Consider the following 24868-nt stretch of genomic DNA (forward strand, 5'->3'; position numbering starts at 1 on the left):
GGATTTGAGAACCTCATGCAAGATGTGCTGTGGTGCTTCAGTCAAGTGAAAGGAACTATTGACACAGGGGTCACAGAAGGTGGGTTTACTTTTCCTTTTGTTCTTGAAATGAAAAGGAACTTGTTTTCTTGCACTAACTGCTTGGTCAATGATGACTTTGTTCCAGCTCTTCTTGTGGTGATAAGGTATACTGCAAACAGGTAGCAATGATGTGTCTTTTTTTAAAGGGTGTTTTAAGGAGGCCTTAATTAACTGTCACTAAAATGGGAGCATGAACCTTTCTGCAAATGCAGGAATCCTTCTCCTCACATTCTTTTTTTTTTTTTGAGGGGTTAATATATTTCTTTTTCTTCACGTTGACTATATTAGCATATTAACTACTGCACTGTATACAATTTATTGCATTTCTTATCATAAGATATGGAAAAGAGAGAGTACTAAAAAGTGATCAGGAATGATGGGCATTGCAGCACTCAATGATCTATTTGTTCCTAGTAGTTCTGGGACATTTTACAGTCAAATCATGTCCCTCTCTCTTTCTGTCTACTCACAATAAAAGCGGAATATGCCGCCTGCTGTTTTTGGAACAAACTTGAACTGTTCTGGTCTTTGCACCCCGCCCTTTAAACAACGGATGAAATATATGCTCCTGAAATGGAGAAAGTTTCTACCAGCCAGATCCCACATGGGTATACATTCCAGATGATTTGCAGAGCAAGGGAGGCTTTCCTTCACAATACACTCAGAAGTGGAAGTTGTTTTTAGATAGATAGATAGATTCTTTATTGTCATTACCCAAGTGCAACATTGCACAAGTGCAACGAAATTGGATGCCATCCCTTAAAAACAACAAAAGCAACACAACAACAACAACCAAACAAACCACATTCCAGCCACACCCACACCCACACCCATCAAACTCCCAGGTCACACTATCGAGTTACTGCATTTAAGAAGGCCACAGCTCTTGGATAGAAACTATTTTTCAGTCTATTTGTCCTTGACTTGATGTTTCTGTATCTCCTGCCAGAAGGCAGTAGTACAAACAGACTGTGTCCCGGGTGAGATGCATCCTGCAGGATATTGTTTGCTTTCCTAAGACAACGGGAACCGTACAGTTCTTCCAAAGATGGGAGGGGATGACCAATAATCCTTTGGGCTGTGGTTATGACCTTCTGGAGCACCTTCCTCTTCCTAGCTGTACAGCTGGAGAACCAGGCACAAATACAGTATGTGAGAATGCTCTCTATGGAGCCTCGGTAGAAGGACACCAGCAGTCTCTCACTCCTTCTGGATTGTTCTTCTTTAAAAGTCTGAGGAAATAAATTCTCTGCTGGGCCTTCTTCACCAGAGCAGTGGTATTTGCGCTCCAAGTCATGCCCTGATCGATAGTCACTCCCAAAAACCTGAATTCCGCCACCCTCTCCACCCGTTCCCCGTTGATATACAAGGGCTGAATGTCCGCCTTTTTTTTCCTGTAATCCACCACCAATTCCTTGGTCTTAGTCGTATTAAGAGCCAGATTGTTCTCTCCACACCAAGCACAAAGCCGCTCCACCTCGTCCCGATAGGCGGACTCATCCCCTCCTGAAATGAGCCCCACCACCGTAGTGTCATCAGCAAACTTGATGATTTTGTTGCTGGAATAAATGGCTGTACAATCATACGTATAGAGAGTATAGAGCAGGGGACTCAACACACAACCCTGTGGTGAGCCGGTGTTAAGGCTAAGGGCTGTGGACATATGTGACCCTACTCTAACCCTCTGAGAACGAAGAACCCAGAACCAAGTCTTTCTTGCATTAATTCTTTCTACCTCAACCTGTCTCCTAACCTGTTTCCCTACCTATCTCCCAACCTCTATTCCAAACCTCTTCAACCAACCCTCTCTCAAATCCTCTCCTTTTAAACTCTCCTTCCTGGAACCATAGCCAATCAGAGGCTGCCATTTATTAACCATTTGCTGGCAGCGAAAGAAGGGGGGGACACACACTTGTTAATCCAACCAGTCCAGCAAAAACAACTTTTCCGTCACATGTCCCACCCCTCATTGCATAAGCGAGGTTGCATACACCAGCCTCCACGCAGCAATGGGCAGGAACTAAAAAACACTTTGGGGGTTTGTTTCAATTTTCAAATACACTTTAAACCACATTACAAACTTTTGCATCTCAAATAAACATATATCCTGGCACCACCTGTTTGTCCCTTTATCTGTCTAAAGGTTTTGTGACAGGGCATCTGCAATTGCCTTATCCTTCCCTCTGCCCTGTTCATAATAAGGTTTAAGCATGTTTACTTGGAAAACTTCACAATGTCCACCTTCCAAGTTTAAACCAACCACATAGTCTACATTGGGGAGTCTACCAACGGCTTTGACTTTGTTCTGCGGTCAGACCAAAGCGCACTTTCATTCTCTCTTTAAATGTGAGGTAATCAGAGGTTTCATCCTCTCTGAGATCCGAGTATATTTCACTCAAAATTCCACATATCTGAGGGCGCAAGTACAGCATCCAGCTTCCCTCAGGAATGTTTAAGTCTTTACAAGTCTGTTCAAAACTAAATAGGAATGTCTGCACACCATCACCTTTTACATACTTTGGAAACCTCTTTATATTAGCTGAGGAAAAATCCCCACCCCCCAACATGGGTTGCGGCAGTTCTGCTCTCAGCTTAATTTCCTCCATTTTTAAAAGAAACATATCTTTTTCAAGGGCCATCTTGGCCTCTCTTTCTCTGTATTCCTGGGCTAATCTGGCATCTCTTTATTTCTCTTTTTCCTCATGAGCTAGTCTGCTCTCTCTCTCTGCCATATCTCTCTCAGTCTGTTTCTGTTCTAGCTGAATGTCAGCTGTCTTTTGTTTTTCTTTCTCTGCTTCAACTTTAGCCATTTCTAATCTTAGTCTCATCATCTCTAATTCAGTACTGTATTAGGATTTTCCTCAAATGCAGCAGCTCCCAGCACTGGGTCTCTTTGGCTTGGCGCTTGCTGGTTATTTTCTGACAGAATTTTTTTCTCCTTTTAATAAAATAACTTCACTACTTTATTGTTATGTATTGGGTTTAACACGTATTGGGTTTAACATGTATTTATTGTTATGTATTGGGTTTAACACGTATTGGGTTTAACATGTATTGGGTTTAATTTTATGTTACAAGGCGTGTTCTAACCAATCGTATAAGCGTTGGTAGATGAACATTCTAATGGCAAGCAAGTGCATGCACTTTCAACTGTCAACTGTCAACGGTCAGTTCATACTCAACATTATTATTCTGTTGTCCAGTCAGTTCGATTCTTGTTTTCCTATGAGTGAGCTGTTGTCACTCCCAAATGTTGAATAAACGTAGTTGAGGAACTTATACTGCCTTGGGCTTCTGACTTTTCCCACATATATAACATTTATTAAACTGGTTGTTCTATATCTCTGGGTATGTTTCTGTGTGGGTTTTAACTTCGGATCATGGTGCTGCCACCAATTAATATGCGATGACACTTTTCTCTCTCACGCTGTTGGGCCCGCTCTCACTTAGATAAATTGCCCCCACCTCACTGAACAGCACTTTATCCGAAGGTTTCTTTTCCTTTCCTCTTAAAATTCTAGCCCAGAGTATCCTGTGGGGGAACTTTGTGAGGGAATATTTAGTCAGTTGGAGTCTCAGCCAGGTTTTCCTTAAATAAACAAAAAAGATTTATTTAAGGCAAGATAGTATATAACACAAATGGCTTGAACTTAGGTTATTTCAGGCATACAATATGATTATACTTTAATTTGTTGTCAGTTGTATTTGCGCTATAGGTTTGGTTTCTTTATACGGTGATACTTTCTTTCAGTTATACACACCCTTTAACAATCCTGCTCCTGAGGTACCTTAAGCAATAGACCAAAGGGCCCTCCACACCCCCTCCCTTCACTGGGTTGGGGAGATTCTTCTTTTCCTCAGAAGAATCTCTCCCCTCCAGACTAGATTTGAGTCCCAAGTAGGTTGTTCCTTTCCAGCTCCTACTTCCTGGCTCAGCCTCTGCTTCCCAGTAAAACTCTGGTCTATTCCTCCTACAGGACACCACACTCTGTCCTTCACAATACACTCAGAGTGGAAGTTGTTTTTTTCCAGAACCAACTCTTTCTACCTCAACTTGTCTCCCTACCTATCTCCCATCCTCAATTCCAACCCACTTCAACCAACCCTCTCAACCAACCAACCAACCGTCTCTCAAATCCTCTCCTTTTAAACTCTCCCTCCTGGAACCACAGCCAATCAGAGGCTGTCGTTCATTAACCATTTGTTGGCAGGGAAAGAAAGAAAGAAAGAAAGAAAGAAAGAAAGAACACTTTGTTGATCCAACCAGTCCAGCAAAACCAACTTTTTCGTCACAGTGGCCCTTCTCATCTCCTCTGTTGCAGGCCTAAAGTGGTGAGAGCTAGAAGTTGAAATGAGGTTTCTCTTACCGCTGGCTTGCTGGAGTTTGAGGAAGGCCACCTTTTTTGGCACACAGTTTCTACTTGCATTACAGAGGACAAGAATGTTAATCAGTGTATATCACTTACCACAGGCTATACATCTCTATTAATTTTGGGTGGAATTCAACATTGCTGTAAGACCATTTTCCCATCAGCACAGGCATTTCTGCTTGCCCGACTTAATAATCTCCCTCTGTGTGCTGTTCTGGGGGTTCTTCCAATCCCCAAGAGCTGACTTGAAGGGTGCAGGGGGGAGGAGACAGGGGGAGCTCTATTGCACTATGGGAACTCATTGTACTTGTTACTGCTAACACACCTATTCAGCGCTCCATGACATGTTTGGACAACTGGGGCACAAATAAAACTATTATAAGTAAGACTAGGTATGCACCTTCTAGAGTACTGGGGATCCAGGCCAGATGTATTTGACCCTACTGTATTCCCCTGCTGCTGTTTTGTGTTTTCCACTGGATGTCTTTGATTTCCTACTTTCAGTTTCCAGGATGGAGGGGAGGCCTCACTCTGCACATTTGCTATGAGTTTAGGGGATGAGTCCTTCCCCCAATTTCACCCACAGCTCAGACAATCCTGGGATGATTTCATGTTGTTTGAGCCATTGCATTTCTATTGTCCTAATATTGGGCACATGAGGCAAGTCAGCACCATGGAAAGTTCCAAAGGCTATAAAGGGGCAAGCCCCTGGCTTGGAAACTGAGCACTTCTTTCTGACAAATCCTTCCAGGCATGTTGCCTACATTGATGGGTTGGCATGAAGATGCAAGTTCTTTGAGTGAAGGGGATGAATTCCTCAGGCAGGGCAGGATCTGAAGGTAGGGACTCAGGCCTGTTTGGTCCAGATGCTAGAATTAGATTTTCCCTCCCATGCTGCTGCTCTGAAGGATCCGGCCACACCTCCATTGGAGTCAGATCCTAGCCTGCTTTCTCAAAATGGGGTCCCATTCTGCTTAGTGTTCAAAAGCTCTCTGAAGATACCTGCAACAAGCTTCCACTATTCCAACAGTTGCATGGGGTCCTTTGTTCCACAACTTTTAAACTCTGCCATCTGCTAGTGTAAGGGCTCTTGTGTTAGCAGACAACCCTTCATTTTTTAGTGATTTCTGGATGCTATTGTATACTGTATATGTATACAACTTTGTAACATATTACTGACAGCTGGGAATCAAGCCTTTAAAATCTTGGATACCTTGGATATCTGACTCTACAATATCATTGGATTTGGCTGTGAGCCCAACTTCATTGGCTTCTTTTTATGCTGCTTGCTAATTGCTTTCACAGTTTGCACTCTGCCGTTTGCATAGAGAGTAAAGTGCTATTAGTTAATGCAACCTACAATTTCAGCCTAAATAATTAAGTAAGAGCCAGCTACCATGAGACTATGGCTATTTTTGTGAATATGATTTTAAAGTAGAGTGAATTTACTCCAAGGGAAAACTAAACCACCAATTATATATACTGTAGCTTGGGGTGGAGGGAGAGGACAGGCAATGTTTAGGGGATCAGATTTAAATCAATAAATGTGTTCTAGGGTAGACCAAAAACCATGGGTGTAGCCAAGGGGGGCAGGGGGCAGCTGCACCCCTAAATCAAGTAAATCAATAAAAATACTTGACTGAGGTTCTCCCCCCAACAAAAAAACCCCCATAAATCCTGGCTACACCCATGCCACCACCCCCATATATTTCAGGTTAAAGCTAAACCCAAACCATTTCAGTATTGATCTGGAACAATTATTGAGATCCTGTGTCTTGGAAACCAACCCTTCCTTCCTTCCTTTCTTTCTTTCTTTCTTTCTTTCTTTCTTTCTTTCTTTATTTTTATTCATATTACTCTTGAAGACAAATGTACATATTTTTTGTTATGCTTTCTTTCAATACTACTTCCTCTTCTAATCCAAAGAGATATTTCAAGCAATTTTCCCCAAACAATGGCATAAACAATGTCTTAGGGAAGTCCTTCTTAGCACTTTCCATTTATCAAATACAGTAGGTAATTTCAAAGCTGACAGTGCTAAACAAATGAGATTCAAGCAGTGATAATTTCCTTGAATTGATATTACACATTTATTTGTCAGGAAAGCTGGAGGCAATGCTATGAGTAGTACTAAAAAAGGAAAAAGAGATTGAATGAGTATAATTTCATATCCAGGTGTATATAAAATATTTAAGATAATCTGTGTGAAGTACTAAGTGCCAGTTCAAGATGCATTAATACTTGGTTTATTGCATACTTGTTCTTTCAATCACATTTCTACTTATGCACGAGGCTACTAAGCACATTCCTGTTTGTGTCAAGAAAACCCAGAAGATGTTCAACCAGCATGTCCTGGATCTGAACTGTAGAATATTCAAGAGGGTGATAAGTTCCTTAGGGTCAAACTAGATGCAATATTAACTGTATGTAAGCAATTAGCATGCGTGGTTCTGAAATATTAAATTTCTGCAATGAGAAAGGAGAAGCAGGTTTGCAACTATGGCACATTGTGATGGGAATAGCCTCCCCTCACCCCAGCATCACCCCCCAAAGCCATTAGAACCAGGAAGAGAAGTCCCATGGGCATATTGATCTTTCTGAGCAAATACCAGGGATAAACCAATGTAATTGCAATAAAATCCTTTCTAGAATATCTTTAAAACAATCTAGTGCAGTGGCTTAGAATGTGAGCCTTCGACACCATGGAGACATTCAGTCATTCCCTTGCCTCAACCTCCTTAGGTAGCAAGTAACAAACTTTCAGCTTCCACTGTCTCATATGTACTATGGAAGTAATATCACTGACTCACCTGGGTGTGAAGATTATTTAAGAAAATACCATCGTACCTCGGAAGTTAAACGCCTTGTGACTCAAATGTTCTGGCTCCCGAATGCCGCAAACCCGGAAGTGAGTGTTCTGGTTTGCAAACGTTCTTTGGAACTGGAGCTTCCTGCAGCCAATCGGAAGCCGTGCCTTGGTTTCCAAACGTTTTGGAAGTTGAACGGACTTCTGGAACAGATTCTGTTCGACTTCCAAGGTACGACTGTATATGCAATGGATGCAATGGATGTGAGAAAGGCACTATATAGAGGTTAAATATTACCCCCCCCCCGCTCTTATTTCTTCTATGCTGTGTAAATATTAGCACAAAACTGATGCTAAAAGTAATTGAAACTGCAATCCCTATGTACATTTCTGCAAAGACAAGGTGGAGGCTGGTTATAACATTTGACCAAAGTCTACTGTAGACCCTTGATTTTAAGTTTCTTCCCTCTCCTGAAGCCCAACCCTATTCATGTTACCTGGAAGGTAAGTATCACGGGTTGCAAGGGAACAAGTCACACAGGACTTAATTTTGAGCATGCATGGCTCGGTATGCACTGTTCGTTAACTGTCCTGCGACACTTTCCTAGAAGTAAACCTCATGAAATACTGTAGGGCTTACTTCTGAGTAAACATACAGGGGCTCTCGCCATCCATGAACTCAGATTCTCCAGTTCCCTCCCGAAAATCTAAACAACTTCTACCGGTAGCCATGTGGTGCTATGAGCCATTCCAGCACCACGACCCCAAAATATAAGGAGAGCGGTGGGAAGGGCGGGCAGCTCCTTCTCGACCAGCCAAACACCTTTAAACGTGCGGAGGAATTTCCCTTTCTGTAACAGATTCCCCCCCCCCCTCTTCCCCTGCGGAGGAAACGTCTTTTGATTCCCAGGGCTCTCCGCAGAGTCCGGGACACGATCCCGCGCCCTGCTGAGCAGAGCGAGGCGCGAGACGCTCTCCGCTCGCCTCGCGCGTGTGTTTACAGGCGGGAGGGTCTTAGTCAGCAAATCCTGCTCCGCTGCGCTGCAGCCAATGAGGAGCCTCGCTCGGCCCGCTTGCCGGGGGGCTCCGGAGTTGGCGCTGCTGGGCGCGGGCAGAAATGCGAGGCGGCTCTCGCGGGCGCTGATGGCAAAATGGGGTCCGGCCGCCGCCCCCGGGGCGCTTTCGTTCCCGCCGCCCTGCAGCTCCGCCGGGAGGGCTGCCGCGCTGCGCCGTCGTCCACCATGTAGCCTCCCTGGCCAGCCTGAGGATCCCTCCTCCTCCTCCTCATGGATTGAGGAGGCTGCGTTCAGCCCTCATTTCTTCATATTTGTCGCCGGAAGATGAAATGCTTCTCCCGTTACCTGCCTTACCTCTTCAGACCTCCCAACACCATCCTGTCTTCCAGCTGCCACACGGAAGGTACAGGTCGGAGAGGAGCGCCGGCGGGATGGTGGGTGGGACGCCAGGTGCGGATCAGAGCCGAGGGGAGGGGAAAGAGGGAAAGTGGGAGGAGAGCCTGCCGCCCCCCCCCCGCTCCGTTCCCCCTTCCTCCCTGTCTCTGCTGACATTGCCTTTTGCAGCCAGTGCGTGCCCGGGGCGAGGGGGGGGGCGTGTGCCAGCAAAAAAAGCTTGCCTTGCGACAAGATTTGAGGAATCGGTGGGGCCTGGGTGGGGGGCGGCCCGATATTCCCGGCGAGTCAGCCATTTATCAAGGAGAATGGTGCAAAACATTACAGCATCGGAAAGGTCTTCTGGACTGCAGGACTACGATCCCCCACACCTTAGTTACTTGCTTTGCAGGCCGGGTTTCCATCGAAAACATATCGTGCAAATCTGTTTACAGATTGGGGAGAGGGTGGGAGGTTAGCTGTGCAGATCAGGTATATGCAATCTGTTTTGCCAAGGTTTCAACTTGAGAAGACTGGAAGGGAAAGTAATGTTCAGGATTCTGGAGCCTGGGAGAATGCTAGGAACTTTTGCCATTCTGGGGCAAGTTTCTCTACTACTAGTTTGCATGATCTGCTGTCAGGAATTTTTATGAATTGCCATTGATGCCACACTTTAATAACTGATATAGAGTATACAGGAAGTAATCATGGAGGTAGTCAGGATTTTTGTTTGGAAGGGGCAGAAACTGAGTTTGCTATGTATTTTTATTGATTATGGGGTGGGCAGCTGCTCCTCTCTGCCCCCCCTACACCCATTGAAGTAATACTGAGACTGTCATATTATATAAAGATAGAAGGGGGAGAATCACATTTTCTTTAGTCATAATAAAAGGTGCTTGCAAGAAGAATCTAAGTTCTAAAACTTACCAGCAGTGTTAGAGATTTTCCCCCAGTGTAGATTTTGTTTCTTTCCATGTAGCAGAGAGTAGAAGCCCTCCCTATGAGAGCTTTAAATGAGTGTTTAAGTATTGCGGAGATTGATGCTGTCAAGACAGGAATGCAAGCAGACCATAGCATATAATTACAGCTAATTAAATGTTAAAGCAGCAATAAGTAGAACTAGGAGCACAATCCAATAGTGAGTTGTCTTTAATCTTTACATCTAAAGCCACTTTAGTTTAGCTTGGTAATTTATGACTAGAAGATGGAAGTAAATGATAGGCAATAGATCGGCCTCTAATTGTCCCCATATCGGCTATCCAAGTATTTAATTTTTTTTAAGTGTTTGAGCAGGTTACTTGGGTCACATGGGGCATCATTCTAATCCAATCAACTGTTTTTATAGTGGGGAACCTTTTTTCAGCCCGAGGGCAGCGTTCCTTCTTGATGACATTAGGGGGAGGTGCATGTCAGTGGGCAGGCCTGGAAGCCAAATGTGATTGAGGCAAAGGATGTGATGGATTTTTGACCAGTAGGCTGAATTCTAGCCACGCAAAAGCCACAGGTTTCTCTATCCCCCAACACACATTTATTTATTTAACAAAAGTTAACATTCTGAAACATAAAAACTACCTCAGCTTGGTGGGCTTGTCTAAACAAGCATGTTTTTAACATCGTGCAGTGAAGGTGCCTGCTTGCTCTCACTTAGGCAGGGAGTTCCGCTGCCACACGAAGCGACCAAGTTCTTACAAATGTGGAAAGGATATTATGTAGCTCGCAGATCAACAACCATTGCAGATCTCTGAGCACAGGTGTTGCAGTAGTGTAGCTAGGAGAGGCGAGGGTGGGGTGCTCTCGGCAGCACTTATCTTTGGGGGTGGCACACTAGAGCCCAAGGTGGCGTGCAAGCCCCAAGCACCCCAGAGCCCAGCGCACCGCTCCCAAAAGCAGCATGGCTCACAGTGGCCAGAGGGTGGCCAGCAAGGATGCAAGCAGCATGCGCTGACTCTGTGAGCTACCACGTTTCTCCCGGGTGCCCTCTTCCCCCCTTTTTTGCAGCCATTTATCTTATGCTTAAGAGAAGCTTTCCCATTCTTTCAGAGTTCTTAAATGAGACCTTCACTGAGGTTCTGCACTATGTAAATTAGTTTATAATTGATTAATCAATTCAGTTGTTAAAAGCAGGAGCGCTAATCAACTCCATCATCTTTAATCAGATCCTAAAAACAAAAATGACCTTAAAATGATACCCAATTTTCTTCAAATAGTACATTCTGTTTTGTTCCCAAACCATATTTCAGAATGATCATCTTATGTTGCGTTCTAGCCATATCCACTCTAAAAACATTGTTCATTCTTGGTTAGACAAGCATACCCAGATGCTTAGAAAATTGAAGTAATTTTAATCTGTTTTAGTGCAGAGAGATATACTGTAGTCCAGCAACAGCTGGGGAGTAACACGTTCCTCATCCCTGCTGCATTGTTTTTCTTGTTTACCAGTAAAGATTTGGAATCAACCAAACATTTATTAGATTTTTTTTAAGCTCAGGAAGTTTGGTGAGTCATTTGGATGAGACTGTTAGACACCAAGGTCATTGTGGTTGCTCATGTATGGAAGGATTCATATAATGACTTTAGGACAAACAGAAAACTGGAAGTCTGTGTATTCCATAGTTTAGAGAAATAAATGTTTCATGTTAGGTAATGTGTGCCATAGAAATCCAAGGGAATTCTGGAAGAAGAGCTTAGTCGTCTGATGGTTTCTTAATGGGGGGGGGGGCTTTTGTTTAATTATTTCATCCCACTCGCTAAGTCGGTATTTATAAACTCAGATATTGTAAGCAAAGTGATACCAGGCTGAACTATGAAGTGACATGTTTGCATGGCTTTGATGGCAGCCCTTACCAATCTCTGTAGACCTAATTAAAGGCATATAATGATGACTCCCCTTCCCCAAGCCATGGCATGAGTGGAAAATGTACTTTCAGAAGAATATACCAGCCCAACAGATTGGAGGAGATATTCATGTAGATATGGAGAACATAATGATACCCTTACTGGTCTTTGCATTACAGTATTACAGTAATATAAAAATGACATCCGTTAAAACAAGTAATATTCTATGTGTCCACACTGCTGAATTATCTAAATCAGAAAATGGAGGTGGAAAGAGACCACCAACACCCGGTGCTTACATCAGTCCTGCCCTATGAGTTTGGCCTTTGCCTTTTGTTCATGCCAAAAGAGATATACAACATGGTAATCACTTGATTTGCTTGTGATCACCTATTTGGTTAGTAAGTCCTTTTGAATCCTTTGTGGCTTCATTTTGGATAAGCATGGCTAGGACTGGGTTTCCTGTATCCTAAGATAATACCAGGATAATACAGGGAATAAATGGATTCACTTTCAGCTCTTTTTATACCTCTGAAGTTTTTATCACAGCAGCTTAAAATAGCTTTCAGGTTATCCTTAAATGCACAAAATGTGCTTCTTTTGCTTTTGTGTGTGCAAAATGCAAAGGAGCGAAATGAAAGGTAATCAAAAAGGCACATGGTGTTTAATGCTTTCCTAGGACAAGTTAAGCCCCACTGAGAACAGTGGGACTTCTGTAGGTTTAGGGTGATATAAAAGTAGAATACTGTACAAAATATGAAGCAAATCTAGAGATAAAGCAACAGCAAACCAAATTACATCCAGAAACGAGCACTTTCAATTCCCATATTCATAATTCTCCCATTGATCCCAATGCAAGTATACAAGGACATTCCTTTGGCTGGATCATGGCCATTAATAATACCAAATTGCTTTTTACATGCAGGTTTTATCAACAGTCATAATTTTATTTTCTATAACATGTCTTGAACCACAGCATGAAAATGAACTGTAAGTATTAAATCAATTTCGTGTCAGATTAAACCCGGGATTTAGAAAAATGTGCGATATTTATTTTCAGTAAGAGCCTGACCTCTCCAAGGGTAAAAAGCACATTATGAACACAGTGCAGAATAGGACCTGAGGACATAAACCATCCAAAGTGCAGTTTTTACCTGAAGGTCAGTGTGATGGGATAATGAGCTGCTTGTGCGTAAAAGCTGAATCCCTCAGAGCTTTGCATAGGTCTCAAAGCTCTGCCTTTACAGGAGCCCCTCAAAGCATGACTCCCTCAATCGCTGGCAGAATCCGTCAGTGGACGCTTCCGGAATTTACGCCAACATAAGAGTTCCTTAACGGAAACTCTACGTCTGGATTCTCTGCGTGACAGTTTCCTGCGCGGAGTGGGCGTCCCCAGCGGAGGTCCTGAGCCCTCCCCGCTGTTCTCACTGGAAGCATCTTGGAGCCATCCCTCCGCCTGAGTTTCTGCAGGAACTCTCCCTCTCCCCCTGCTGGTTCCTTCCTCAGCATCTGAGGGTCTCTTAGCCTCCTTGAGCCCTTCCACCACCTGACTCTCCGATGGCAGTTCCCTGACATCCACCTCCCCTCCAGGACCCCCCTCACCCCCCGTTTCCCCCTCCTCTCTGGGTTGTGAGGTTGGGAACCCCCGGAAAGAATCCTCCTCATCTTCGGATGACTCGAAAACCGCTTTCCATCTACCCCGAATACTCTTCCACATCTGATTCTTCTTCCTCTTCCTGTCCTGATTCTGGGAACCCCTCGAACTCCTCTTCCTCGTCAGTGGTTCCGAAGTGTTTCTCCCAGAACCTAGCCAAAGGCTGAGGCTTCCTTGGGAACCGGCGATGAAACGTTTCTACTAATACCTCATCGTCGACCGTTTCTGCCGGTACCCAGGTATTTTCAGACTCCGGTTCCCCTTCCTATTCTACTAAGTACTCCACCTGTTTACCCTTCCACCGAGAGTCGAGTATTTCTGCTACATGACTGCTGCGTTCCCTCTCTTCCACTTGCGGTACCGCGGGAACCTCCCCCTCACATCCCACAAACTCCCGACCCTCTCGGTATGGTGACAGTAATGATCTATGGAATACTGGGTGCAGTTTCATGTTGTTTGGCAACTTGAGTTTGAAGGCCACCGGATTTACCTGTTGTATGACCTCAAAGGGTCCCAGTCGTTTGGGTCTCAATTTCTTACACCCGCCCTTGAATGGCAACCCTTGTGTCGACAACCACACCCGGTCCCCCACCCTTATGGTCTCTCCTTCCCTTCTGCTCCTGTCTGCCTGTTTCTTGTATTCTTCCTTGGCCCTCTCTAAATTGTTGGAGCTGCCTGTGGATCGCTTCCATCTCTTCTACAAAGTGTTCCGCTGCCGGGACACTCCATCTTTCCCCTCCCTCTCCTGGAAATGCCCTGGGATGACACCCATAATTTGCCAGGAAGGGACTCATCCCTGTGGACACATGCTCCGTGTTGTTATAGGCAAATTCTGCCAGAGCCAATTTCTCTACCCAATCATTCTCTCTGTCGTTCACATAACACCTCAGGTATTGTTGTAGAATACTGTTTGCTCTTTCCGCCTGCCCATTAGTTTCTGGATGTCTGGCGGTCGAGAAATTTACCTCTACGTGCAGTAAGCTCATGAGCTTCCTCCAGAACCTGGAAGTAAATTGTTCCCCTTGGTCTGAGACCACCCTCAAGGGGGCGCCATGCAACCTAAAAATGTGTTTTACAAACAACCTGGCGGTTTCTTCTGCCGTGACCGCATGCGAGCAGGCTATAAAGTGGCACATCTTGGTTAATAAGTCTACCACTACCATGACTGCTGTTTTCCCTTTGGATTTTGGCAGATCCATCATAAAATCTATGGATACCGCCTCCCATGGCCGTTCTGGTGTGGGTAATGGTTCCAGTAACCCCGCCGGTGCCAGCCTCTCCCCTTTTGCCCGCTGGCAGCGGTCGCACCCCCTTACATACTCACGTACATCTTCCCTCACCTTTGGCCACCAGAACTGCCTGGTAACCAACCACATGGTTTTGTGTTGCCCAAAGTGCCCCGCGGTAGGGCTGTCGTGCAATTGTTTGAGCACTCTACCCCTCAGTTCCCCTTCTGGTATGTACAGTGCCCCCTTGTAATACAACGCCCCGTTCCTTTCCTCAAAACCCCCTGTGTTCTCTCCAGCTCCCCTGAGCCCTCTGAGCTTATCTTGGGCGTATTCGTCGTTCTCGGTTCCCTCTACTAGTTCTCTTTGCCCCACCAATGCTGCCCCACACACCCAGTGGTCCTCGGGGATGATATGCCTTTCCTCGGGCGCTCCCTCCCCCTCTAAATACTCTGGTTTTCGAGAGAGAGCGTCCGCCCTGACGTTCTCCGGGCCCGGTACGTAACAAATTTCAAAATGGAATTTGGAGAACTCCTGTGCCCATCTCACTTGTCTCTGGTTCAGTACTCGGGCCGTTCTCCAATATTCAAGATTTTTGTGGTCCGTGCACACTTGGACCTTGTGTTGTGCTCCAATCAGCAGGTGTCGCCACCGCCGAAAAGCTTCATGAATGGCGAGCAGTTCCCGGTCGTACACGGTGTAGTTCCTCTCGGATTTGTTCAATTTCCGCGAGAAGAAGGCACACGGTCTCCAGTCCGACGCATCTTTTCCTGGCTGGAGGAGCACCGCCCCTACCGCTTGATCAGATGTGTCCGTTTCTACCCTCATCGGCTTCAGAAGATCCACGTGCAAAAGCTGTTCTTCCGACGCGAACGCTTTCTTCAGCCTTTCAAACGCTTGCTGCGCCTCTTCCGTCCAGGCGAATTTCTTCTTACTACTGAGACAATCAGTGATGGGAGCCGTTAAGTGGGCAAAGTTCTTGATGAACTTCCGATAGAAGTTTCCAAACCCCAGGAACCTCTGCACGTCTTTCCTGGTTCTGGGTGCCTTCCATTCCAGTACCGCTTGGACCTTGCTGGGATCCATGGCCAATCCCTTGTCTGACAAACGGTACCCCAGGAATTCCACCTCTCTGGTATGAAACTGACACTTCTCCAGTTTTACCCACAGTTGGTTTGCTTGCAGCCTGCTCAGTACCTCCCTGACATCTCGCACATGCTGCTCCTCATTCTCTGAGTACACCAATACATCATCTAAGAATGACACACAGTTCTTGTAAAGCAAAGGTCCCAGGACGTGATTCATGAAGGATTGGAAGCAGGCTGAGCCCCCCTGTAGACCGAAAGGCATAACGAGATACTCAAAGGCCCCCAAGGGGGTGAACATGGTAGTTTTCCATTCATCTCCTTTTCTCATCCGTATCAGGTTATACGCCCCCCTCAGGTCCAGCTTGGTAAAAATCTTTCCCTTCCTCACCCGGGTCAAAATGTCATCAATTCTGGGCATGGGGAAATCCACTGGTTCTGACACTGCATTTACGGCCCTGAAATCCACTACAAGCCTGGGTTTATCCGTGTTTTTTTGTCCACAAAGAAAACTGGGCTACCCCCCACCGCTTGTGACTCCCTGATGAAACCTCGTTTCAGGTTTTTGTCAATGAACTCCCTTAACTCCTGCATCTCCCTGTCAGACATGGCGTACAGTTTGCCCACTGGCAGCTGGGCTCCTGGGAGTAGGTTAATTTGACAGTCAAAGGGTCTGTGCGGGGGCAGTCTATCTGCTTCTCTCTCGCTGAAGACGTTGCCCAGGTCGGCGTATTGTTGTGGTATTTCTCCCTTTTTTTCCACCTCCATCCCTGCCAGAGTGGCCATGGCTTCCCCCTGAGTTTCCCTTCCCTTGCAGTGTTCTAGGCAATGAGCTGACCCAAAAGAGACTATCCGCTGGTGCCATCCCACTAGCGGGTCATGCAGCGCCAGCCAGCTCATTCCCAATATGATGGGCGCTCCTCCCAGTGTGGCCACATGAAACGCAATCACTTCCGTGTGCCTGGCCACCTTCATTATCATGGGAACAGTCTGTTGGTTCACTTCTCCTCCCAGCAGTTCCCTCCCATCAATCGTTGTCACCTGCAAAGGGTTACTTAAAGGGAGCGTCTGTATCTGGTGTTCAGCTGCAAACTCCTTACTCATGAATTACAGGAGCTGCCTGAGTCTAATAGAGCTTTTATCTTTAGCGGATGTCCATTGGGTAGCTCTAGCAACACCTCTATGACTAGAGCTGCTCTTGGGGGTTCAGGCTTGGGCACGTTCACTGATCCTGGGCCTGGCTGCTGTGCCCTGATGCTGGCAGCCAGGCGTTGGCTTTTACCTGCTTCTTACCCCCCTCCTCCTCGCTCCCAACAGCTCCCGCCATCCCTTGCCATCCCTTCCTTTGAGGGCAGACTCTGGCAAAATGTCCAGGCTGTTGGCAGAGGAAACATTTTTTGGCGCCTTTCCCCTCCTTCTTCCGCCCTTCGTTAACATTTGAAGTTCCGCGCGCGCTTGCTCCTCCAATCTCCATCGGTTCCACTGGCGGGGAAGGTTGCGCCGGCATCTCAGGAATGCGGAAATCATTCCAACGCTCTCCTCTCCCTTCCCGCTTCTCCAGCGCCCTTGCTTCTTGGCGCGCTCCAATCGCGAGCACGGATTTGGTCAGCTGATCTATGGACTCTGGACGGGGCGTGCGGGAAAGTTCGTCTTTTACCGCTGGGGATAGCCCTTCTTCAAACAGCATTTGTATCGCGTCCGCAGACAGGTCCCACCCCAATTTATGTATCAGCATGGTAAACTGTGTCCAATACTCTCGAACAGACTGATTCCCCTGTTTACATGCCATCAACTGTCTGCGCACCACCCCCTGTTCAATCTCGCTGGAAAACATCAAGTCCATCGCGAGGAAAAACTTTCTCAAGTCCTTTAAAGCGTCATTATTCGCTGCCATCAGGGGCCTCACCCAGTCTCTAGCCCCCCCTTCGAGATGCCCAATCACAAAAGCCACTCTCGATTCCTCATCGGCAAAGTCATCAAACTGCAGATTGAGGGCATACTGCATCTCTGTCTTAAAGGCTTGGTAATTTCTTGGGTCACCCCCAAACTTTTGCACCAACCCTGGTACCTTCCGTCCGATGGGGGTGGTTTTCCCCTTTGCATCCTGAGCCCGCCTCTCCTCCGTTTGCAGTGCTAGCTGGTGTTCCAATGCTCTGTATCTTTCCTCCAGACTTGGACCCGCTCCAGCTCCACCTGCCCCTCCGGCTTCGGTTGGGTTACTCATGATGCCTCTCCTTTGCACAAGCGGCTTTCAGGGACTGACGGATTGCTGTGATGGGATAATGAGCTGCTTGTGCGTAAAAGCTGAATCCCTCAGAGCTTTGCATAGGTCTCAAAGCTCTGCCTTTACGGGAGCCCCTCAAAGCATGACTCCCTCAATCGCTGGCAGAATCCGTCAGTGGACGCTTCCGGAATTTACGCCAACATAAGAGTTCCTTAACGGAAACTCTACGTCTGGATTCTCTGCGTGACAGTTTCCTGCGCGGAGTGGGCGTCCCCAGCGGAGGTCCTGAGCCCTCCCCGCTGTTCTCACTGGAAGCATCTTGGAGCCATCCCTCCGCCTGAGTTTCTGCAGGAACTCTCCCTCTCCCCCTGCTGGTTCCTTCCTCAGCATCTGAGGGTTTCTTAGCCTCCTTAAGCCCTTCCACCACCTGACTCTCCGATGGCAGTTCCCTGACAGTCAGTGAGGTTTACTTCTGAATAAACATGGCTTTCCTACACAAATTCCACGTATGTCAATGAAAGAGATTTACAGGGCAATTATAGGCAAGCGTACACTGTAATGCCTAATAAAGGTTTGGTGAAGTAAGCAAGTAAGGCATGTGTACAGCAGTCAGAAATAAAATCTACTAAGCTCAATAGGTTTTACTCTCAGGTATAGGTGGGACGTGGGTGGCGCTGTGGGTTAAACTACTGTGCCCCTTGGGCTTGCCGATCAGAAGGTCGGCGGTTCAAATCCCTGCAACGGGGTGAGCGCCCGTTGCTCGGTCCCTGCTCCTGCCAACATAGCATTTCGAAAGCACAAAGTGCAAGTAGATAAATAGGTACTGCTCCGGCGGGAAGGTAAACAGCGTTTCCGTGTGCTGCTCTGGTTCACCAGAAGTGGCTTAGTCCTGCTGGCCACATGACCCGGCAGCTGTACGCTGGCTCCCTCGGCCAGTAAAGTGAGATGAGCGCCACAACCCCAGAGTCATTTGCGACTGGACTTAACTGCCAGGGGTCCCTTTACCTTTACCTGGTTTGCCAGAAGCAGCTTAGTCATGCTGGCCACATGACCCGGAAGCTGTACGCCGGCTCCCTCAGCCAATAAAGCGAGATGAGTGCCGCAACCCCAGAGTCGGCCACGACTGGACCTAATGGTCAAGGGTCCCTTTACCTTTACCTTATAGTTGGGTTATAGGATTGCTGCCCTTAGCATATGCTTAATTCTCAGTTGAAATGAGTGGGACAAAACTGATTAACTGCAACAGGAATTGTCACCAAGTCTTTGAACAACTAGATTTATATTACAAATGCTATTGCTGTGGCCATTACCTTAAACTGAAGACAGGTGTCTAGTAGCTCCTAAGCTAGAACTGGCTTCCAGTTTTATGTTTATTCATTTAGTGGCTTTATATACCACTGTTTGACTGGCAGCTCACAACATTTATAAATGCAATGGGTACATGAAGAACAACCACAACTGAAGCCAGCCCAGCAGCAAGTGTCTGGTGCCATCTTCTGCCTCCCACTCTGTTGTGTTCGTTCCCACTTAGCTTATCTGACCTCTGGGTTTCCTACCAATTTTAAATCGAGGTGCGTTAAACATTTGGTTTGAAAGGGAAGGCTTTTCAAAAGTTTTGTGAGAGATGGAAGGAAAGTTCACGCAACATTAGAAGAGTAGAATAGAGCCTCCCCTCACCATCCCAAAGAGAGAAACTTTTAATTCAGCAGTCCTGCTTCTTTGCCCAACCAATTATCTCTGCATCTGATAAATGTTCCCTAATAAGGTATCCAGTAGGCAGTCCTGATGTAAATATAGCTTCAGTTGGTGGAGGTGTTTCAGGAATTTATTCCAGTTTGTAGCTGCCTGCCCCCAGAAGCCTCAGAGTGGGTAACAGTACAGTCATACCTCATGTTACGTTTGCTTCATGTTACGTTCTTTCAGGATATGTCCCGCGGTGACCCGGAAGTACCGGAAAGGGTTACTTCTGGGTTTTGCCGCTTGTGCATGCGCAGATGTGCAAAATGACATCACACGCATGTGCAGAAGCGGCGAATCGCAACCCGCGCGCGCGCAGATGCGCCACTGTGGGTTGCACTCTTTTCATGTTGCGAATCGGCCTCTGGAAAGAATCTCATTCGCAACCAGAGGTACCACTGTCTTAAAAATTCAATTAATGTAAAAACAAACCTTAATAACTTGAATTATAGAATCTATGTTAAAATAAAATGTGTGTAAAATGTTGCTTGCTTTTGTTATTCCTAGCCAGTGATTTCTCTCTGCCCTACCTCCTGCATTGAATAGAGAGGTCTTGTAGTGCTTTTCAGGAAATTCCTCTCATCTTGGATGAGGAAGTCTATTCCAGAACTAGGAAGATGCCATCAAAGTATGCTGATGCCACTTTAACAACGAACAGTCAAAGAGATATCCATAAACTTGGTTTCCCTCATCTTTTACTAGAACTAACTGCCAGAGTAAATCCCACTATATATTCATTTTATTATTTCAATCTGGTGCACCTGGAAAGAGGGCCAGAATAGCACAGTGTAACTCTAAAATCCTTTGTCAGCATACCTATCCAAATACTGATCTATGGAGTAAGCCAGAGACTTTGGACAATAGAGACTGGGGTGAGTCAGTCAAGAAAGGGTGAAATACTAGAGTGATATACGTTTTTAAACAGCACCAGAGAGCCAAATGTGTGCAGAGTTCTTAGCGATCAGATCAGATTCTAGCATTCCATGAATGAGTGCATGTTGCTTTTCTAAGATAAAACAGGCAGAGCAAGAGAAGTTTCAAGAAATAAGGAATTACTGGAAATAAGGACCAACTACGGCAGGCCAAAAATGGAACAAAACTAGAGATGGGAACACAGGCTAGGATCCATTGTTAGTAGGGAGGGACTGCTGTGATGCGTTTTTGGAAGCAAGGATATTCACCCCATCAGGTCCCAAGGAAGAAAGAGACTGGCGTTGTCATCCTATCTGTTCCGGCAGAGCTACTGGAACATTTTATGAGAAGCAAGTGGGGCATGTTCTTGCTAAGCTGCTTGTCAGTTCCAGTAATCTCACTATAAAATATTCTACCCAGTGTGTTATCTATAGTGTTGCTTTATGCTTGGCAAAAAAACAATTATAAGTAGTATTTGCGTGTGTTGGCTATTTAAGCCTACAATCATATGCACCACATAGAACTCAGTAGGACTTCTGAGCAGACATGGATAGGATTGTGTTGCTTTGTTTCCCCCCCATAACCATCAGCCATTGGAGACTGCTGAATAAAGGTTTCAGTTTTTAAGGTAAAATTTAAAAATAAGATTTCCTTATAGTTTTCTAGTACAGTGGTACCTCGGGTTACATACGCTTCAGGTTACAGATTCCGCTAACCCAGAAATAGTACCTCGGGTTAAGAACTTTGCTTCAGGATGAGAACAGAAATTGTGCTGCGGCGGCACAGCAGCAGGAGGCCCCATTAGCTAAAATGGTGCTTCAGATTAAGAACAGTTTCAGGTTAAGAACAGACCTCTGGAATGAATTAAGTACCTAACCCGAGGTACCACTGTATTACTATTTAAAATCAAACCCTCAAGATTTTCCTTAGCTTACAACTGCTGGAAGTGCTATATAGCTTTCTTCCAAAGGGGCAGTTAAGTTAGTAACTAGCGACACTTTAAAAGGGAAAGGTTTACCACCATGGCATAAGATAGCAGTTTTTAACCAGTGTGCCTTGGCACCCTGGGGTGCCTTGAATGAGGGTCAGGGGTGCCACAGCCAACACTGGCCTCTGTCCCTCTTTCATTCCCTCCCTCCTCTGATGCCCTCTCTTGTCTCTGCCTCCCAAAGGTTTGCACAGCTGTTTATTGCAGCAGCCCTGGCTATAAGCTTCACAGGCGAATGGTGCCTCTGGAAGGCTCCTCTCTTTGGGGTGGGGTGGGGCAGCTCAGAGACCAGGGGTGGCAGCAGCAGCTACGCAGAGGACTCCCAAGGAGAGGAGGCTGAGGGAAGACTCCACAAGGGAGGGTATTTGAAAAGGGTGAGAGGCTGCCAGCTCTGTAGACAAGGGGTGACATAACTGGGCTCCTGAGCCCCACAGGGGTGCCGCAGAAAGAATGTAGTTGGTTAAGGGAGCCGTTGAAGGTTGAAAACACCTGGCATAAGCTTTCATGGGTCCCCCTTAGCTTTCTTTTGCAGGTGGCTGTGCAATGAGGGCTGTTGCTGCAATCACATTGAAGCCACAAACCCTGGTGTACAGAGGCTCTCTCCATTAATAATAGACAACACATCCATGTTTGGGAGAGACAAGAACTCCAGACACATGCTGAGAACTAACTGTGCTCCTGATCCAACTGAACATGCCTTTGCTTGGCCATTGCAAGCACACACACCTCAATTTGGTCATTTATTAGCACTGGAAGAGACCTAGGTCTCCCTTCCATCTGGTACTGTCACACCAGTAAACTGATCAGAGTGCATACACAACCATGTACTGTATGTAACAACTATTCTTGTACCCAAATGTAAACAAGTTTAAGAACAAAGTGACCCAATCACATTTGCTGTCACTGATAATAGTGTTTTATATGTTGTGGATGGGGGGGGGTGTGTCAGTCTGAATGATACCCATGAATCCCTTCCAAACCTGTGACCGTGTGTATATTAGTTTAGACTTTAGAATCTGTAAGAGGAACCTGCTGAACCAGTCAGACCAGTTTATTTGTAAGATAATGAATGGCCTGGTGCATTTAACAATATCTTGCTATCTATACCATTATACTTTAATACCTGTAGTGGGGGGGGGGGGGGAGACTTCACAGCCACATTTCCCATCTCTGAACAGATATGTATGTCTGTTTATTTATTTCATAAAATGTATACACTGCTTAACTCTAAAAAAAAACAACAACAACAACCCTCAAAGCAGTTTACAAAAATATAAAACAATAAACTTGTGAATAACAATTTGTGGACAACATACATTTGATACATTTTATACATTTGATGAAATAAGCTCTAGTCTACAAAACCTTGTTATCCAATAAATGTATTGGTTGTTAAGGTGCTACAATACTCTTTCTTGGTTTTTATATAATCTTCTGTATTCTGATCATGCTTCCTGAAGTTCAGCACATCTCTCTGTATTGTCAAGTTAAGCTGCTCAATACTACAGAAAAATCTGTCCAGAAACCTACAATAGAGTATAGTCTTGTCAAATGTGTCTTTAAAAAACCCAACAACCTTACAGATCAATCAATGAAGGCACAGGGGAGCTGGTGGGGAAGCTCAAAGACACACAAGAAATGAGAAGCTTTCAGCTGAGATGGTGAGCTGATAAGAGAAATATCCAAGAAATCTGTTTCAGACCATAAGACAACACAGGCAAGCAGAAGCAGTAAAAAAATTATTTGAGACATAATTGTGTAACCTGAATTGTGCAACCAGTGTGTGACTGCAACTATTTCAGGGTGGAATTCAAACTAGAGGTGCTTAGAAAAGCTGGGACTGCAGAAAGAAGCCTCAACAGAGGAGAGAGTATAAATTGTCTTTCCTGCCCTCTCCATGGCTGCTACCATCACAGACAGCTATTGAATCTGGGTGGGGAAGGGAAGACTAAAATCCCTCTGTTATGTACTGAGTTGAATATGATCCAAACTGCAGCAGTCTGATTGGTCCTAGAACAATAGGATTCAGAATGCAGCAGTCTGATTGGTCCTAGAACAATGCAGCAGTATGATTGGTTGGCAGGAACCACCCAATCATGCTCCAGATAGAAATGAATCCACAACCTGATTGGCTTACAGTAGAATTCTGGAATTAGCCAATCATGTGCAGCCCATTGTGTAAATAATGTATATAAAGCAGATACTTTGAGGGGACTTCCATTCGTTCCTCCTCACCACTATGAGCTGAATAAAGAGCATGAAATCACTTTGCGACTCTGAGTATATTTCACCCTCAGAGGAGAAAAGGGCATGGATAAGTAGAAATGACTATGAAGGGGTAAAACTAGCTTGGTAAGACAGGACAAGGACCAGACTGGTAAAAGCAAAGTGAAGAAGGCAGAATAGTCTTTTTTGAGTGTAGTAGGGGATTGAGCTGTGTTTCAGCCATGCCTTTTGTCCCAGAAGCCCTGCTCCCCTCCTCTTAATTGTAAGGATGTGGGGCCAGCCAAACTGGTGCAGTTATTCAGTCAGGGTTGATGGAACACCACTCTGTGCATGCTGGAAACAGCTGCCTTTCTTAGCACATCACCATCTAGGATTCAGGCACGACACAAATTAAGTTTGAGGAGTGTGAAATTCGCAAGGGGGAGCACAAACTATGATCTCCCTATAGTGTGAAGAAGGTGGGAAGTTTTTAAGAGTGAAGGCTGGCTCAAAAACAAGATACCGGTAATGCTGGAGAAACATTGAATGGGCCTGTTCTTCACAACAAGTTATAAAATGGTGGTAACATTGGAACTTCCCTGCCTCCTAGTGGAGAAGGGACAGTGTTCCTAAGTCATTCATGGTAAAAGAGAGGGATGCAGAAGTGAAATATTGCATCATAGCTCCAGAATGGAAAACAGATGATTTTAATAGGCAATTGTGTTTAATTAATTAATTAATTTAAGGGTGTCTCATTAGATGACACCATCAGCCTCTTTATTAGCCCATTATTATCCAGCTCTACCTGTTAGTACATTTGCCAACATTTTGATCAAAACCCCATTGCTTCTTTGGGAAACTACAATTTGATTTACAAGATAAATAAAATGTGTAATTGACTCAAGTTGCACCAATATCCAGGCAAATTGCATAAACTGAGACAAACCAGATGTGAATATATGGTCTATTCTAACACTTAAATGCCAGGACTGATTTAATAATTAGTTGGGATTCCCCCCCCCCCAAAGTCTCTAGCTATATTTTGCTGTCTGCTGGGTTGCACCACTTGATGACTCACTCTGAAAATATGATAGATACTTTGCTTTCTAGCTCTTGACCAATCTGTGCACCCTGGCTGACACCATAAGGCAGAGATGTCCAACTTCCAAGAGACTGCTATCTACTCCCACTATAAAAACATGACCAAATTTGTTGAGCTTTTTTTGGGGAGCCTACACCAAAGTTGTTGAGCTTTTGCTTTTGTTTTTTGGGCGTGGGGATCCGTCAGGATCACACAATCGACTGGCATCAACCAGGAACACCCTGCCATAAGGGATCCACCAAGTCAAGCAGCTGC

At 45.4% G+C, this 24868-nt stretch overlaps 1 protein-coding gene and 1 long non-coding RNA gene across 4 annotated transcripts in view; both read left to right on the plus strand.

Annotated features, from left to right (window-relative positions):
• Positions 1-24868, plus strand: part of PPP2R2B (protein phosphatase 2 regulatory subunit Bbeta) — a 257075-nt gene that overhangs the window by 5309 nt on the left and 226898 nt on the right. For 2 of the 3 annotated variants that reach the window (XM_083728282.1, XM_083728283.1), the window contains one exon: positions 2-79. In XM_083728282.1, coding sequence (XP_083584408.1) covers positions 2-79 — 78 coding nt within the window. Of the gene's footprint in view, position 1; positions 80-8353; positions 8677-24868 lie in introns of those variants that run through there. The other variant, XM_083728285.1, reaches the window with a different exon arrangement.
• On the plus strand, positions 8688-20109 carry LOC310839639. Its single transcript, XR_014561573.1, has 3 exons — positions 8688-9783; positions 12541-12640; positions 19914-20109. It is a non-coding gene; the product is annotated as an uncharacterized lncRNA (long non-coding RNA).

This window comes from Podarcis gaigeae (assembly GCF_964106915.1).
Source record: "Podarcis gaigeae genome assembly, chromosome: 2".
NCBI lineage: Eukaryota > Metazoa > Chordata > Lepidosauria > Squamata > Lacertidae > Podarcis > Podarcis gaigeae.